The sequence below is a fragment of the Castor canadensis genome, chromosome 7, assembly GCF_047511655.1.
Source record: "Castor canadensis chromosome 7, mCasCan1.hap1v2, whole genome shotgun sequence".
Lineage (NCBI taxonomy): Eukaryota > Metazoa > Chordata > Mammalia > Rodentia > Castoridae > Castor > Castor canadensis.
The window spans coordinates 10,330,076-10,348,052 of record NC_133392.1 but is presented as its reverse complement, the minus strand read 5'-3'; the positions used below and the strand labels follow the sequence as shown (position 1 = coordinate 10,348,052).

The 17,977-nt window shown below is 50.1% G+C and overlaps 1 protein-coding gene across 17 annotated transcripts in view; it reads right to left on the bottom strand.

Moving 5' to 3' along the window:
* The window catches only part of Fgfr2 (fibroblast growth factor receptor 2), a 99,992-nt gene extending 94,408 nt beyond the window's left edge, over positions 1-5,584 (bottom strand). For 12 of the 17 annotated variants that reach the window (XM_074078177.1, XM_020171786.2, XM_074078180.1 and 9 more), the window contains exons 1-2: positions 5,115-5,583; positions 1,015-1,306 (exon numbers count right to left, since the gene is read on the bottom strand). In XM_074078177.1, coding sequence (XP_073934278.1) covers positions 1,015-1,180 — 166 coding nt within the window. In that variant the 5' untranslated portion in view covers positions 1,181-1,306; positions 5,115-5,583. Of the gene's footprint in view, positions 1-1,014; positions 1,307-1,602; positions 1,807-1,847; positions 4,459-5,114 lie in introns of those variants that run through there. The other 5 variants (XM_074078183.1, XM_074078179.1, XM_074078178.1 and 2 more) reach the window with 5 other exon arrangements.
* Positions 5,585-17,977: the final 12,393 nt, after the last annotated feature.

The window sequence follows — 17,977 nt, the reverse complement described above, 5'->3', positions numbered from 1 at the left end:
CAACTATACCTCCCTACCGGGAGGCCAATACATTCCACAGTAGCTCGGCTGGTCCGGCTCTCAGGACCACAGCAGGCTCCAAAGCCCAGCCGGCACCAGGTGGGCCCTCAGCAAACAGGTTCATTAACTGGTGATGAGTGCTGGGATCTACCATTTTATGCTCGGATTACCACTGGAAAACTAACTCGGCTACGCATATTCCCTACCGATGACAGATTTTAATGCTGCACCAAGTGGAGACTTGGCTAAAGAAAGTGTCTCCAAAGGACCTGAGAGACAGATGCCAGATCTGCCCAGTGGCGTGCTTCATTTCAGCCTGGTGTCATCCTCACTGCTGGCCTTCCATCTTTGCAATGAAGTCTCCAAAGACAAAACAGCCATGTGTACCCTGCGAGCTCTGACGTCCTCAGATCAGGGAGACCCCTTGGTATATCTCCTTTCAAGACTCCCTAAAATAGAATCTGCCACTCTGTGACGCCCTGCTCAAGTATTTTGAATTACAATGGCTTAGAAAAAGTCTACTACAACCAGGCTCCCTGGGCTGAACTTCAGAGCCTGCTTTTCTCTTTCAACAATGAAAATAAAACGTCAGCATTTCAGATGCTAGCAGTTTCCCTCAGAGGTTCCTTTTGTCAGAAAATAGCAATTCTTTACCAGGGGAGCAAAATCCTACAGGAGGCCATAGATGACTGTCACTGTGCTAAAGCATGTCCCCTCCACAGCTCTCCTGGGCACTGGCTCAAGGAAAACTGCCCCAGCCTCCTTCACCCAGCACAGAGATACACACACTCTAAAACCAAAAAAACTATACCACTCTGCTTGCTGCCTGACAGCAAAGAACCTTCTCTCATAAGCTCTGTCTTGGGGGGCAGGAGGGAGCTGAAAGACCCCCTTTTCTTACCACAATACCCGGGCAGCTCACTCAGAAACAGGCCTTCCCATTAAGTGCCACTCCCTCAGACAAAATCCCAGAAACAAACTTGGTACTCTTGAAAGTGAAATGAAGGAACTTACCTTCCGGCTCTAACGTGGTTTCCTCAACTAAACTGAAGGGGGGCCGGGCCAGGGACACCGTTGCCATGGTGACCACAACCAGGCAGATGAAGTGACCCCAGCAGACCATGGCTCCAGTGCCAATGCCCGGTCCTCTTCCATATCTCCATGTGGACGTTAATCCCATCTGCACACTTCCTCTAGGAGCATGTGCTGCCTTGCCACGCCTTCAGCCCACAGGGGGCTCGGGGGCCAGGGTGCTGCGGTAGCGGCTGGGCTGGGGGCTGCTGGACTCGGGATGCTACTGCCGCTGCTGCAAGAGAGATTCAGCCAGTCAGCGCCATCCTCCCCACGCCAGCTCAAAGCCAAATGGGACAGATGCGTGCCTCAGCCTCCCAAACGGGCAGGGTTAGCTCTTTCTCATCGCCCACAAAAGCCTTCCATCCTCACTAGGTGCTCCCACCAGACCAGCCCACAAGGCTAATCTTTTAAAAAGCGTACTTTTAGGAAGCACTGAGCTAAAACCGTAGACCAGTAGGTACAGCCATCTCAGTGTGCTTCTATCCACTATCGCCTCTTCCGTCCTCAAAAAAGCAGAAGCAACCTGACCTTAGTTTCAAGGACAACTGCAAAAGCCAGTCAAAAATGTTCAGATTGGCACAACCAGCCCCGTTAACTTCTCTTCGTCCAGCTGGGCTTCAGGAAGCTGACCGGTGGAGGCGTCTGCTTACAGACTGGGGTTTCTGCTGGGCTGGAAAGAGGCAGTGTGTTTGTTTCCCCCTTGCTGTAGTTCTCAGGAGAAAGGAGACCAGCAAAATCAAAAGAATCCCAGGAAGGCTACGAAAAATTCCTACCAGTTTACACTTGTCAGGATTCATTTCCAAATGCAGACGTGTATTTCAATCTTTCGCCAAACAGCCATTTACAAAGAATGAACAGACCTGCAGTACATTCAAAGCAGCTAATCCAAAAAGAGATTCAGAGCCTGAATTCCCTTCCACTGGCTGAAGAGCAGCTCAGGCCCACTAAATAAATGTCGTCAACCTGTGTCAAGGGGGTTAAGAAACAGAGCAGATGCAAACTCTGATGAATAATGCAGGAGTTTATTAGTGATGGTGATATGTAAGTTGTCAGGGCCTGTGATTGGCTCGGTAACTTTCAATATGCTAACCTATTGGCTAAAATTCCAAAGTAGCAGTTACAAGGGGACACTCAACTCACTATTCTCTTCACCCTTTTGATTCAAGGCAAAGAGAATTTTTTCAAGAAAGCCTGACATCGTCCAAGTAAATTTAAATTCATTCAGTATCCTCAGTGACTAAGCGTTGGGTCAAAATGCACAAACTTTAGAGAATTTGCTTAAAGCAATCGCAGGAAAAGATATAGCAGTTTTGGGGCTCTAGATTCTGTGATCCACGTGAACCCACGCCATTTTATATAAGATTGGAGGAAGGGTGAGAGCTTCAATACAGAAGCTCCGTATTTGCGCTTTTTTTAAATGCTGACTTGATGTTTCAAATTATGACCTAAGATTTTAACACTGCCAGGACTTCCCCCAAAGCTCTATCCTAAAAATTGCTCCTTTTAGCCTTGACTGAGGACTAAAAAGCAAAGAGAAGCCTTTTAGAGATTATAAAAAACCTGCTTTAAAGAAGACACAGGTGAAACTGTCACGGCTAACGACACAGAAACAGGAAAATTAGGTGTGCACACCCTGTATTTTCGAACGGCTCAAAGACTTCCCCAGCTCTTCTTTAGTCAAGAGCCTCAAAAGATAATTCCGTATCTATTTCTACATACATGTGGGAGGTCAGAACACAACATTCTCATTGATTTACTAAGCATTTCCAGAATGCAGGGGAATTTTCGGCTTCTCTGGCAACTTCGTGAATAGTCTTACATCCTAGCAGGAGGTTTGTCCCAGGGCTGCTTCTCCTCCTTAGCTCTAAGCAAAGAAAGATGGACGGTGCCCTGGGCTGAATCTCAAGTCCTTCATTCACACCCACAGTTCCCACCAGAAACTTCAATTTCAGCCTGGGCCCTTGCAGCAGACCCCTCCTCGACCGAACCTCAGGTAGGCGGAGACCGAAGGCAGCAGGTCTGCACAGCTCCACACCAGGGTGGACAAAAGTACGGTGTGACCTCCTAGGCAGGATAATTAGGTCCCAAGGCTCGGTGTTGGGAACACAGGCCCAGCATGCTGCAGGCGGCCACAATCCCAGCTTCCTGCCTTCAATACCATAATCCTTCCTGGAGCCTGAGCCCCAGTGAAAGCCCCAGCGTGTTTATTTTTCCCCCTGAAAGGGAGCTCTCTTCTCAGCCTGCACGGGGAAGGGAGGAGTGTCACCCTCCCTCTGATGGATGGCTCTTCACTCCCGCCCTGCCAGCCCATTTTCACCTCAGCCCAAGCCTGCCCCCAAAACGGTGACCAGTGGTAAGAGCCTGGCTGGTGAGTGGTCCCCACTCCAGGCCTGTGCTGGGATCAGCTACTTAGCACAGCAGTCCCGAACCCCAACCTCCAAGAAGGCAGGCCAACACAGTGTCCACCTAAAGGACTTCCACCTGAGGGACTCTGGTCCCAGGCTGCCTCAGCAGGCATTTCAGAGGTCTAACCCAGAGCCTCATGCACACCAAGCAAACAGTAAACCGCTGAGCTACATCTCCAGCAGCTCACCAGATATTTCGTTCCCAGGTAGTTTCTGCACCAGGAAAGAACAGTGCCAGGGCAAAGTGGGGTGCTGACCCAAAGTGCAGACCTACTTCCTTTATCAAGGCCTCCTACTTCTCCCCAGGACTGAGTAAGGAAGAGGGGTCAAGGAAGGGAGAAATTCTCAATATATTGAAATCTCAAAAAATACAAGCTAACCTAGTCCATCATCCCTCCCTTAAGTACTCTGGAGCTGCTCATCGCCAGCGCCACCCCACTAGACTGTAGCATTTCTTTCCTAGGTCTGCCTGGAATATCCAGTTTTCTCCCCCTTCTCGGGGCGCTAAAGAGTTCGGAGAAATCTGCATTTTAATTGACATTCCAGCGAGAGGGAGAGGGGCGCCTGATTGCTTTTCTATTCAAACTAAACAGGCTTTTCAGATGAAAATGAGTCGAGGCTGGTGGAAGATTTACAGGGATTTGGGACCAAAGGGACAATGGAGTTTTAAATGTTGATAGCATTTCACACCAAACACATAATGGGTGCCCAGAGTTTGAAAGCAGTTTTGCCTTTAAGGGTAGATTTTATTGAACTGGGGCGGGGAAGCAAGGTCCTAAGAGTCTGCAGGGCAGCGGGCTGCATGCGAGCGGAGGAGCGGAGCTGCGGAAGCTGGTCGCCCCCGGGCGGCCTCCTGCGCCTGCTCCCTAGCCGCTCGCGTCCCGAGAGCCAGCGCCACTGAGGGCGCCGAAAGACTGAGCGCGCAAGTTAGAACTCGTCTGCGCTTTCGACATCTCGGAGCGGCTGCGGGCAGAGCAGGCAGGCGAACTAGACAAAAAGTCGGTCCAGCTCGCCCCCTAGCCCCAGGCGCGCTGCGCTCCCTCCAGCGCCGACAGCTACCGCAGGCAAAGGGAGCCCGGCACCGAAATCCGGGACCCGAGCCGGGACCTCCCCCAAAGGTGCCACCCCCGGCCATCTCTACCCCTTTGGGGATGTCGCCGGCCCCACCTCAGCAGCCTCCCCCCCGGGGAAAGGACCCCCACCCAGGGCCTGCATAGAACTGGCCAGGAGCTTCCCGAGCCCAGGGGCAGGGCACCCCAAAGATGCCTCTTCAGAGTCCGGGTCTGCGGACTGTGTCAACTCAGGAAGCCCTGCCGCGCGCCCACTCCGGACTGGAAGAACGAGCTCAGTAGGCAGGACTGCCCGCTGGAGTTTGACAGGAAAGGGGTGGCAGCGGCAGATGTCAGCATCTGGATGGGGGTGCTAGAGGCAGATCTCCCCAGACGCCACCCGTCAGCACGCAACCACTTCCCCCATCACCTATCCAGCCAAACAGCAAAGACGGAGTGCGCCCCCACGATGCCAAACACCCACACACAGCCTCTGCAGGGAGACCCGAGCCCTGCGTCCCCGGCTCCCACGGCGCCCACTTTCCCCGCTGGCTAAGCTCCTCCAGGCGTCCGGCACGGCGATTACCTTGAATGGCAACGCTCCTCCGCGATCGGTGCCGTCCCGGAGCCTGGTGTGGGTCGAGATAGAGCAAGCGAAGAACTCAGGGAAGAAACTCCAAAAAAGAGAGTGGTCCTTGAGTCCTGGCCGGCGCAGAGGCTCGGAGGCTTCACGCACACCCCAGCCCACGGAGGGGCGCGGGCATGACGCCGCGGGCTGCCCTCGGAATTGGGGAGCGAGAGGAAGAAAGGACTTGGGCTTGGAGTTGCCTCTTCCAAACTTCGTTCGCAAGTTGCGAAGGCTCAGAGCGCGCAGCAAAGCTGCAGCCTCGGGCCCCGGAGCTCGGGCCCGGGCACCCGCCAGCCCGGAGAGGAGTCGCCAAGCCGGGCCAGTACGCGCAGGCAGCCCGCGGCGCCCGAGCTCTGGGGGGCCGCGCTCGCTCGATCGCTCGCTCCCCCGTGCGTCCGCTCAGCACCGCGCCCGCCGCCCGCCTCTCGGCTCTCCCGGCGCTCTCCCTGCGCCGCCCGCGCCGCCGCCGCCGCCGCCGCCGCCTCCTCCGGCGGGTCACGCCCCCGCTGAAACCCGAGCCGTTTCCTGGACGGCGGCGCCCGCTCTGCCAATCAGCGCCGTGCGCCCCCGCTGCCCCTCAGCCCCGCGCGGCTCCGACGCCTCGGAGCAGCAGCGAGACACCGACCCGGGTGGTGAGGGGCCGGTCACGATCGCCAAGGGCGGGGGTGCCACGGGAGCCTCCGAATAAGGCCTGGTCCCGAGCCCCGCGTCGCCGCCGCCTCCTGCTTTCCTGGCGAGCGAGGCTGGCCCAGGGTTTGCAGAGTGATTGCGTTACGTTGTTTTATGTCAACTTAGGAAACACATGACGGAATGCCCTCCCCCCCCTCCCCCGCAAAGAAACCCTCAAACACGTCGACAAGGTATCAGAGCGAGAAATTTCATAGGAATGAAGCATTTGGTGGAGAGGAAGCAATTTGGAAATGTTTGCAGGCCGAAGTTGCATTTTTCTGTCCTTCTAAACAATAGAATGAGGTGAGAGAGAGAGGGAAAAAAAAAAGATGGATAGTTGTGGAGGTTGGACAGGTGATTTTACTTAATCCTTACAGCTACCCTGCAGAGTGGTTCTGTAGGTTTCTGGTAAGGAAACTGAGGATCAGAAAGGTTAAGTAATTTGCCCAGGGCAACACAGCTAGCTAGCCACTGGTTGGCCCTGGCTTTGAATGTGGCTTTCTTAGAAGAAGCCAAAATTTATTGTGCAATAATATAAATTTGGATTAGTAAAAAATTCAAAAGCGGCTAAGGAGCGACTGGGAATGTAGCACAGTGGTACAGCACTTGGCTAGGATGGCCCTGGATCCATCCCCAACACAAAAAAAGAAAAAAACACACACAAAAAGAAAAGACTGAAATACTCTGCAATAAACAGCTGCACGACCTTGATCAAATAAAGTCTTCTCTCTGAGTCCTCTCAATCTTAGATTCTTCAACTGCAAAATCTGATTCTTCAACTAAACACCAGGCCAGAACTGATTAAAGTTTCCAGTTTCCATTTCCTTTTCACTAAGCTGTGTCTTCAGAATAATTTACCTTTAAATTATACTTCTCACCCTCCTCACTCATCCAGCTCCTGAACAGTCACACTTAAGTTCAAGACTATATAGATAAAAACCTTAATTATTTTTCTTTGCAGAAGGTCACTAAACCCAACTCTACTTTAGAATCCCTCTGAGGCCTGAAGATAGATGGAGCCGGAGAACAGACCCCCCACCTGGGAAATCGGCTTTTCCTGCATTTGGACGTACAGTCACACCTGGGTCGCTAACACTGCACACTTCATAACATTTACAGAAATATGTTCTCTGGGTACCACGTGGTTAGAAAAATCACTTTTTATTCACAGTGCAGCCTGGAAAACTTGTATGCAAATCACTTGAAAGCCAGGAGTAACAAATCCATTTAAATGCCTCAGGCAAACTGCTATGAAATTATAGCTTGGAAATTCAACAACAAAAATAATAGCATGATTCTCAAACAGTATTATCCACCCATCTGCTCGGTGGAAGGGGCACATCTGGATCAAGTGCTGTAACCTGGATCAGTCCTGCAACCTTTTCATTAAGGGATACCTCGGCCAGGTAACACTCAAGCCACTCACTCTCACTTGGGTTGTTTGGCCCATACCCATGTGTTTTCAAGTTCTATGGGCAAGGATGACAAAAGAGATGTCTGCCTGCCCCAAGCTGCCACTTCCATCCTTCCATTCCCCACCAGGGCAGAGACCTTTCCCATCCCGCCGTGGGTCGCTGGCCATTGAAAAACAGTTAACACATTCTCACATAAATTAATGGTGCAGGAAGCCCAGTCACCATCTGCCTTCGTCATGCTGGCTGAATGGATGGGAAGCCTTCTGCTGAAGACAAGGAAGGACACCTACTTATATGGCCAGGCACAGGCACAGTTTGAGGAATATAGTCTTCATAAAGATAGCAATCCATCCAAAGGATTCCCTTGAGGGCGCTCATTTGCAAGTGAGGAAGCCTCCAAGCCCACGACAACAAACTCTTGAGTTTTAAGAAATGCAAAAGCATGATTGGAATTTCTTTTCCAATCAATTCTGCATCATATTTAGACTTCAAGTGACCTCAGTGGGTCCGGGGAAGCTTTCACACCAGCGAGGCTCCTGAATGAGAAAATAATCTCTTTACAGATTTTTTTTTTTCTCTTCCCTCTTCAAGTGGCTGGAACCCCTTTTGTCAATGGCCTGCCGTGAATGGCGGTGTTAATATGCCCATTAATGAGCCTCCCCAGCCGAGTGTGAATAGATAAATAAGCCCCAATCTGTTGAGGTTCTGGGGCGAGGGCAGAAAAGCCAGCAAGAACTAAAGGTGACAGTTTGAACTGAACGACGAACGCCAGCACCAGGTTTTGGCTGAAAGAACCTCCAGACAAGGCCACATTCACCACCCTCCGCCTCCTACGGGGCCCCTTTTCTTCCCAATTTTCCCCCTTTACAAAATGTCCTGAGTAGTCACCCTTTTTTTTTTTTTTCCAAAAGCCCTCAGACGCCCTTTTTTTTTTTCACTCTAGTAATGATACATCAATGGGAAGGAGGAGAAATGAGGACACCGGGACTGGCTTGTCCTATATGTTTCCAGAAACAAATTGCACTGCTTGCCCACTGACTGGGTGAGGAGAAAAGGGACGGGGCAGAGCCCACACTGTCATGGCCTCTCGGGAGACATTTGGAATTTTCCTTGAAATCATTTGTTTCACCCTATAGAAAAGTTAGATGAATACAGACTGTGACATTTAAAGACTCTCGAGTTTGGCCAGCATGGGGCTGAGCTGCTTGCAAAACTATGGATTTCATTCTTTAAGCGACATCTCAATAATGTCCCGAGCAAGAAGGAAACTCATGTCCATTGTCCCAAGACCAAGGCAAGGCTGTTTACTCCTGGGATGAGGGAGGGGCAGGGCCCCTCGTACTGCCCATCTTCAGGGAGCGATGGTTCTCAACCTAGACCTGAGCCTGAATCTCTAAACCCAGGCTTCCTTGGGGATGGAGGCCTTCTGGAAGCTTTGACTCACCTTGAGGCAAAAGGGCACTGCTTCCTGAGGGCAACAGGCCTCCTGTCCTGAGGGCAGTGGCTCTCCTCACTCCTTGGCTGTGTGACTGTGGCCAGCCAGTTACTTGAGTTCTGAGTCTTTCACATTCGTAGCCTCAAAGTGAGGAAAATGCTGGTTTCTGTGTCGTGGGTGTTTCACATTCAGGAAGACGGTGAGTGAGTTCCCGTATGACAAGCACTTAGACCTTCAGATGCTCCTCTCCTCGGGGTTTTGAGACACTTGGGCACGTGGGAGAGGCCGTGTGTTTCCTAAGGTAATTACCAGCCATATTGTATGTTACTATTCCTGCCCCATGGGACTATGGGAGAATTAAGTGATTCAGGGAGAAGTCTAGAACCTACTGCTGTAGTATTATTAGGCCAGTGATAATAATATATGCTACGTATTACTGTTATTATCATGGACCTGGTGTTAACATAGTCTGGAGCCATTACTGCTGACACCCTGTCTGGTGGATGGGGTGGCCAGATGGGACCTACCTGCGATGACAAGCCATCCCACTTCCACAGAAGGCTGTCCTGTGGAAAGTGCTGCAGCACTGTCAGGAGCTCTGGGTCCCAAGCAGGGGTCCTAGAGGTGGCACGGGAGACAGCAGGGGTAGTGCCAGGTAGAAGGCACTTTTTATACTGGAGGACGCATTTGGCCTCAAGGAAAGGTCCCCATGCTGGGGATGGAACCCAGGCCCTTGTGCATGCTAGGCAAACATGGGCCACTCTTGCACCCCTAGCTCGGGAAAGAGCTTCTCGTAGACTTTGAGCTTGAGGCGCATTGGGACAAAAATGGCCACTCTGCACACTTGGCTTCATTCCTGGATTTGTGTGTGGTCTGAGTGACTTGGTAGCTCTTCCTATGGAGGCTCCCCAGCTAAGAGTGAGGAAATATGTAGGACACTTCATGGTGGGCAACCATCAAGCCCACCGTGGCAGGCAATTCCCGGCCACCCATGTCAGGTAATCAGGTTCTTTCTAGGTGATTCTGCATCTAGGAGAACTGAGAGATTTTGAGTAGCACTTATCACATCCCCAAATGTTACTATTTCTAGAAAACAATTAGCTACCTCCCCCCCTTCCAAGAAGCATCTGTGTTAGTTTTTATTGTCATAAGGGTCATCAGGTAGTTAGACCCCTCTTTCAAGTATCTACGGTTTCACTGGCTGAGTTTGCACAGTCTTCAAAATTGGGGAAGAATTAAGGGACAATTTGTGGCTTGTAGGATTCTTGTCAATATTGTTGTAAAAATAAATGAAAATGGAAAATTCTCAAGAATTGCTTAGGGTTAGCTGGGTACTGGTGGATCACACCTTTAATCCTAGCTAATCAGGAGGCCGATATCACACACAGTTCAAAGCCAACCCAGGCAAAAGGAAAGCAAGACACTATGTCAAAAACACCCAACAACAATAACAAAAAAAGGCTGGCAGAGTGGCTCAAGTGTTAGAGAGCCTGTCTAGCAAGTGTGAGGCTGAGTTCAAATCTCAGGACAGCAAAATATTTTTTTAAAAAATTGCTTAGGCTTGTGTTTGAGAAGTTAACCCTCAAAAATCTCCTACTGGTAAATGCTTGACAAGATCTGTTGCTCAAAATGCAATGGATTTGCATTCTGAGTCCAAAAAAAAAAAAAACCAAAACCACTACCAAAAGTGTGTGTAGAGGGGGGATGGGAGGATAGTTGAGACTTTTTTTTAGAATGTTCTGAATATGGAATATTAGGAATTGTTCTTGATTTACTCAAGATATGGCAACTTGGTTTAGGAAAATTTCTGTTCCCTAGGAGATCCTGGTCAAAGTTTAAGAGATCAAATGTCTTAATGTTTGCAACTTACCTTCAAATGGCTTAGCACAAAAGATCCAGATAAAGGAAATCTGGCAAAATGCAAAAGATCCAGATAAAGGAAATCTGGCAAAATGCAAAAGATCCAGATAAAGGAAATCTGGCAAAATGGTAGCTCTTCTCACTGTACCGTGGACAGCAAAGCACTGGTACAGTGTTCTTTCTCCTTCTGTAACAACACAGGGTGAAACTCCAGGGAGGACACCATGGACTCTGGCCTCAACACTGCCCCCTTGTGCCTTATATCCCTTGTGGCCAGGAGCAAGTCCTACCTTTGGCTCTTGGCATCTGCCTATCTGAACATATGAAGGGGAATTGGCCAATTAACTGGTTGGCCACACCAGCCAGACATAATGTCTACAGTGCCCAGTGTCTCCAGGTGGTAGACAAGCAACGCGGGGTGGTAGAAATGGCACTGGGCCAGCCACTCAAGAAGGGTTTCCATCCCAATGCTATCAAAAGATCTAACGTGCCAGGCGCCCATGGCTCACACCTATAATCCTACCTACTCAGGAAGCAGAGATCCCGAAGTTCAAAGCCAGCCCCAGCAAACAGTTACAAGACCCTATCTTAAAAACCCAACACAAAGAAGGGCTGGCAGAGTGATTCAAGCAGTAGAGCACCTGCCTAGCAAATGTGAGGACCTGAGCTCAAACCCCAGTAAGGGCAGTCATTGAACATCCCCAGCCCCACTCCCGCCCTTGGCCTCGCCCTCCCTTGCATAATTGAGATGCCCCCCTTCTTAAAAAATAAACTTATCTCTGATCTCTGGCCATCTCTGGACGTTCCCTGCCTCCACCTGGAGGTCCAGGTGAGAAGTTGTCATTTACCCGGCACTGAAGGACAACCTGGTGTTACAGGAACTCAACGTCCACTTCGAAACCCCATCACAGAGCATTGGCAGTGACCTCTGTTCACTGGTAATGAACATCTACTAGAAAAGTCATCTAATCCTGGGCTGTTGTTGCTTAAGAACAGGTTGTGGAATGTCATTTCTTGGCTGCAAGACTCCAGGCCATTCCATCACCCCACCCTCAGTACATCAGGACCACCTCCCCCACACCTGCACCTCCCAGTGGACTGCATAGAAGCCAGGGTGGGACAAATTAGGTAGAGATTAACACTCACCATCCTGGACAGCTCCCATGCCCTGGCCATGGACACTTTGTGTTGCCAGTAGGGCTTGGGGACAAGAACTCCATTCCTTAGAAAGAGAACAGCATGGGAGAGACACAAGAGAGGTCTTTGTTCAACAAATACACTACTTAGTGTTGACTGAGTGAAAATGATTTAGCCTGCAGCATCACTCCTGATCCTGGGGTCCCCTTGAAGCAGCCCCTGGACTCAGAGGGACCTAAATTTCTCTCTGCAAGGATTACCACTCCCTCAAATCCTAAGAAACTCCCATCTGGGCACTCTGGGCTGTGAACACTGATGAAGAAAGGCTTGCTGAACCAAGACAGTCATGGTCTTAGGGAAAGTCAGTAGAAATTGACCTTGGACAACAGTTTTGGGGGACAGGGGTTCTTTGGGAACTGTTAAATTATCACACCCGGAAGGACGCAGCCTCTCTCTCCTCTCTGGGTTCCCAGGGCCTGGCCCTGCCTGGCCAGTTGGGGCGGTATAGTGAGCCTCACAGGCTCTGCACAGTGTTGCTGATTGATGATTGCAACTTAGCCTCCCCTTCCGGGTTCCTAATAAGGCATCTGGGAAACACATTTACATGGGGTTTTGCACGCATCAATGACATCTTCTTAGAAGTTAGGAAGTTAGCAAGGCCGACTCAGCTGTGTGGGAAGTTACCTTTGCTCGCAATGACCTGATTTTCTTGGTGCAATCTTCCCTCTTTTCTGCCCATTTCTGTGTTTTTGTTACACTGTTTCCCGAGGGTGTGTCTACTTTGTCTTCACGTGAAAAGAAGTTCCCTTTAATAAACCAAAGGGGAGAAAAATGATGCTGCCAGGATCCTGGTAAACTCAGGGAAGTAGACTGAGAATATAGAGCAGGATACATCATAAAACCAAAACCCAGTAACTCATTTAGGGTTCCAGAGCACTTATATTTTGTCCCCAGGCTGGGAAGAAAGGCCATCAAGGGAGGGAGAGATTTCCTTAACAGATTTCTAAGAGCAGTGTTGAGCAAAAATTAACTCCTTCGTGGGGCGGGATGCTGGCCTGGCCCTGGGACCCGCCGCCCAGGAAACAGGTGGCTCCAGGTGAGCAGGACCGGGCCCCAGGGCTCCCTTTGTTCTGGCGGCTCCGTGCAGGGAGGCGGGCGGTGGGCGCCAGCGCCCCCGTGTGGCCGCGAGCGTCCGTGCAGGCAAAGGAAGGCCTGGAGGGCGATCCCGGCTTGGGGTTGTCGGACCTGGGTGCAGGGCAGGGGCTTCCAGGCCGCCAGGAGCGCAGACCCGCACGCATCCCTCCCGGCCCCGCCCGCAGAGGTTCCGGCTGCGCAGGTGATGAGCGATCGGTGTAGACGCGTGTCTGCAGCAGGAATCCAGGTCCTTGCCCAAGCACAGCTGGGACAGAATGTTTTACTCGGACCTCTGGGGTTTGGGATCCTGAGGGGATGCAGGATGGCTGCGACCTGGCTGGTTACCATCTCAGTCTTCTTCTCTGTCCCCAGGGAGGCTGTCCCACATTTCCAGCCTGCGGTGGCATCTCTCTACCTGGATCAACAAAGCTGAGACCTACCTCTGCAGCCTGGCCTTAAACTAGGTCCCACTTCTGGTCCTTAGGACTTCTGGCCACTGTCTACCGGGGCTGCCAGCCTCCAGACTGGAGGATTCCAGTTCTCTTCCACCGAGGCCCTTCAGTGCCTGGCTCTGGGCTGTCCTCCATCCCTCCATCCTTCCTGGCATCACCATAGCTTCCCTGTATGTCCTCTTCTGTCTCTAGTCACTGCTAGTCACCTGCCCAGAAGTAAGGACCACCACTCTCCTCTTCCATCTGGTCACTTGGAGCATGGGTGGGTCCCCATTTATAGAACCATGGCAGCTGCCCTCAGTGCAGTGTGAGTGCTTGCTGGAGGACATTTATTGTAGGCTGTGCTCCAAGTGACCATGTGATCATAGCCTTTAATGAGTTATCTCACATTTCAATAATAAGGACTCTGTGAAGTAGGCGTAGATGACCCCCATATAATGAATTAGACTGTGGTTCTGAGAGCTGGGGCAAGTACACAGCCATGAGGGGAGTCTGGCCTTGGAGATGCTGGCTTTGCACCCTCCTCCATCCTGGAGCAGCTATGAACGTGGGCTCTGGAGTCCACCTGCCTGCCATGGACCCTATGTCTTCTCCTTCTTGCTACAGTCACACCTGTAAAATGAAGTACAGTCAGTTCTCCACACACTCGGGTCCTGGATCCACAGATTCAACCAAATGAGAATTAAAAGTCTATGGGAAAATTACAATTGCACTGAACATGGACAGAACTTGTGTACATGTCATCATTCTCTGAACGATACAGTATAGTTTATATTTATATTATGTTACATATTATGGGTCATTTAAAGATGATTTAAAGTTCACAGAAGGACGTAGTAGGTTATACGAAAATACAATGCCATTAAACATAAGAGAACCTTGCTTCTGAAGATTTTGTCATCTATGAGCAGTCACAGAAGCAATCCCTACAGACACTATGGGACTATAACACCAAAACTTGTGTACAGAGTCTGCGCAGATCAAAAGAATTATTGCAGGTAAAGTGCTTGGCTCATGGTGAGTGATCAACACATGTTATCTGATATTAATATTGTCAAACTGATAACATTAGTCCTCCCTTTCTGTAGGCCTTCCCTAACCTTGGCTTTACCTTCCACTACTTCTCTCTGCTGTATGACCTTGGGCAAGTTATTCAGCCCTTCTCAGTCGCTGTGTCCTTATTTGCAGGCTGTGAATATTAGATGTGACTGATTCTAGCAGAATGAGCTGTTCAGGGCACAGTGCTTGCTCACTTTCTTCTAAAGTGACATCACACAGAAGGTCATTCCACTGTTAGCTTATCTTGACGGTCAGCAGATTCATTTTTTCCAACTGAAGCATCATTTGCTTTGTATTCCCATTTGCCCCATCTTCTGTGGACAAGGAAATGGATCCATTCATTTTCTTTATAAAAATCTTCTGTGTGCTTCAAAATGGCAGTAGACAATTGTTAGCCTCTTCCTTCACGTAAGACAAGATGCCATTTCAGAATGCTGAGCGTTTGGGTTGACAAATTTAGCTGTTAAAAATACAGGATGCACACTTAGATCTGAATTTCAGGCAGACGACAAATATTTTTTGTAGTATAAGTATGTCCCCAACATTGCATGGGACATACATTAAATATCGATCATCATTTATTTGGAATTCAGATTTAACTGAGTATTCCGGATTACATATGCAGCCCTATTCTGAATAGGCATCACTCCCACAGGTTAACTGACTGGGGAAAGTCCACTGGACGCAGGCAACCAACTGTCTTCTCTTTCCACATGGACCTATGCAGGAAAAAAATCACCTTAAGAATGGAGGGCAGGCCTGACCAGAAACTCTGTAATGTTTTTTCCTTGTGGTTAGTTTCAAGGGCCCCTGTTTGGTAGTTTAGACCTGTTTTGAAGCGATCGATTCACGTATTGAAAGAGCTGCTGGGAGGTTTGGTGATAATTGTGATCATCTATTTCCTCTTCAGTGAAGTGCTGAGCCCTGGTGTTGAGACTACGCTGTTGGTAAATGATATGATAGCATTACTGAGTCCAGGTCACCAGCTCAAGACCACAAGGTTCTTGGTCTCATCAGAGAAAGAATTCAAGGACAGACACAGAGTAGACTTATGCAGGAGCAGGCTTATGAATGCAAAGCTAAGTGGAAAAAAACCAAAAGTGCATACGAGAGCAGGGAGCACTGGCAGGCTTGAGAAGGAGCAGCTGCCCCGAGAGGTCCAAGACCTCAAGCTTTTACTGGAGTCTGCAGACATGGAGGCGGTCATTCCTGGAAACTGAGTTCTGTGTCATTAACTCCTCCCACACATCAGTTGGGGGAGTTTTTGGCTTTGGGTGGTCAGACCATGGCTTTTTTTTTCTAAGAGCTGTAGAGGCTGGTCAGCAAGACTCTGCCCCTGTCACAAATTGTTCTGTTAACATCAGTGGGCCAGGATGTGATTTTTTTTAAATCAACATCCATTCTCAGCTGTCAGGTTCCTAATTTTCTGCCTAACCCTTACAACCATTATCAAGTGGATGTGTGAAATGTGAAGTTATGGCCAGTTCTTGCCACTGTGATGGTATCCATGAAACCCCCACTAGGGAACCAGTTTAACCATGAGCCAGACAGAACAGGTCCCTGGCAATGGTCTCTGGGACCTGATCTCAGGAGGAAGCTCAACCACCACCCATTCCTCATTCTCACTGGTGACCATGTACCCAAAGAAGCTTCTCCTAGCTTCTGCCTTCCTGATAGAATCAGTTGGAGACCTAGGAGGTACTGTCAACAGAGCCTGCGACAGCAGCCCTTTCAGCCTCTGTGGCTCCTTCACCCCATCTCTGCCATCCTAGGGGGAGCAGAGGGGTAAACCAGAGTCTTTGTCTAAGATGGAGGTTCAGACTCCAGCTCCTACCTCCCCTTTCTGGCTCTTTCCCAGTGCCAGCCCCTGCTACCCTGCCTGGCTCTGGACCTCAGAACCTGCCTTCTGCTAGGGATTGCTGGTCCTAGTGATCTCTTGTGACCCTACCAGTGTCAGTCACCTCCACCCCAGCTTGAGGATCACATAGCCCCCTCCTGCCCTCTTGTCACCTCCAGTGCCACTCTTAGCTGGACTTAGTTTATCTATCACCCATCTCTGCCACAAATTCCTTAGCTTTGAACAGGTCTCACAGGCTTTAGTTTCGGTCCCACCTGAGGGCCATGGCAGCTTCTCTGCTGCCCAGCTCTCTGAACTTGGGCCAGCTCATCTTGCCTTTCTGAGCTTTGCCTCCACTGCAGCGTGATTTGTAGATGGCTTGTAGCTCCTTATTGCTGCTGTGCCATGTTTCCATGCACTTACCTGCTCAAAACCACAGGAATGTGTGCTGTTCCATTTCAGCTTCATCAGCTGAAATGAAGGGGTCTCCAGGTCTCCCTTCCTCTTCGACACTCTGGGGAAGAATCTGTCTTTGTGTTCCAAAGGGTGCTGGTTGGATCCTGTTCCTGCGCTGTGGAGCTCAGGCCTAATTCCTCACAGGCCGTGAGGCTCGGGAGTCTCTCTCAGCATCTCCCTCCACTTTCAGAGAGGGACACAGGAGTCATGCTCACATGCCAGGTCTCTCTGATGTGTCCCTTTGCTCTGTCACCACTGCTTCAGCTGGAGAAAGATCCCTGCTTTGAAGGGCTTGTGTGATTATCTGGGTCTATCCAAACAACCTCTAATCCCCTTTCCATCAGCAAAGATTTTTTCACCAGATTCTGGGGATTAAATCAGGGATGTCTTGTGGGGGGGGGGGTTGTTCTGCCTACCACAGGGACAAACAAGGTATATTTTTTGCCCAGCCCTGTTGTAGCAAAGTGACACACAACCGGTGGTGTGAAACCACTGGGACCTATTTTCTCACAGTCCTGGATGCTAGAAGGTGTCAGCAGGGCTAAGCTGCCTCCAAAGCTTATAGGAGACTTCTTTCTCCACTCTTCTAGCTCTTGGTGGCTGCAGACCATCCTGGGCCACCTCAGATATTGTTTGGCATTCCTTGGCATTTCTTGGTGTTCCTTGGCATTCCTTGATATTCCCTCATTATTACATGGCATTCTCCCTGTGTATTCACAATCATCTTCCCTCTTCTTGTAAGGACATCAGTCATATTGACTTAGGGCTGACCCTAATGAACTCATCTTAACTTGATGACATATGCAATGATCCTATTTTTAAACAAGGTCATAAATACTGGGGATACAACTCAACATCTGTATCGGAGGATCCCAATTCAACCCAAGACACAGAGGATGTGGGAAAAGCACTTAGCATAGGGTCTGGCCTCTGACTGGCTTCATAAATAGTAACAGTGGGCAATGCCCGAGTTAAGTCCCCCACTGGCCACATGCCAGGTCTCTCTGATGTGCCCCTTTGCACATCAGATGGGCCAGGGCAGGTCTGCCTGCTCCCTGTCTGGGGTGCCCTCTCTTCTCCTGGGCCATCCGTGTCCACATCTTGGGCACTCTTCAAATCCCACTGCCGTGGGAGAACACTCCCCGGTGCCGCACCTACTGGCAGGCAGATGGAAGATGGAGGATGGGGGATCCAGTGCTACCTTCAAAATCCTGCTGCTCAGCTGGCTGGAAAAAGAGCCTGTGTGTTGGGAAATACAGAGTGAAGACTCCACTTTGCCCAGGGATGAAGACATAGGAGGGCTTCAGGGTTCAGGCATGAAATCTCACCTCCGCCTATCAGCAAATTGCTCTTCCTAGAAAGAAAGC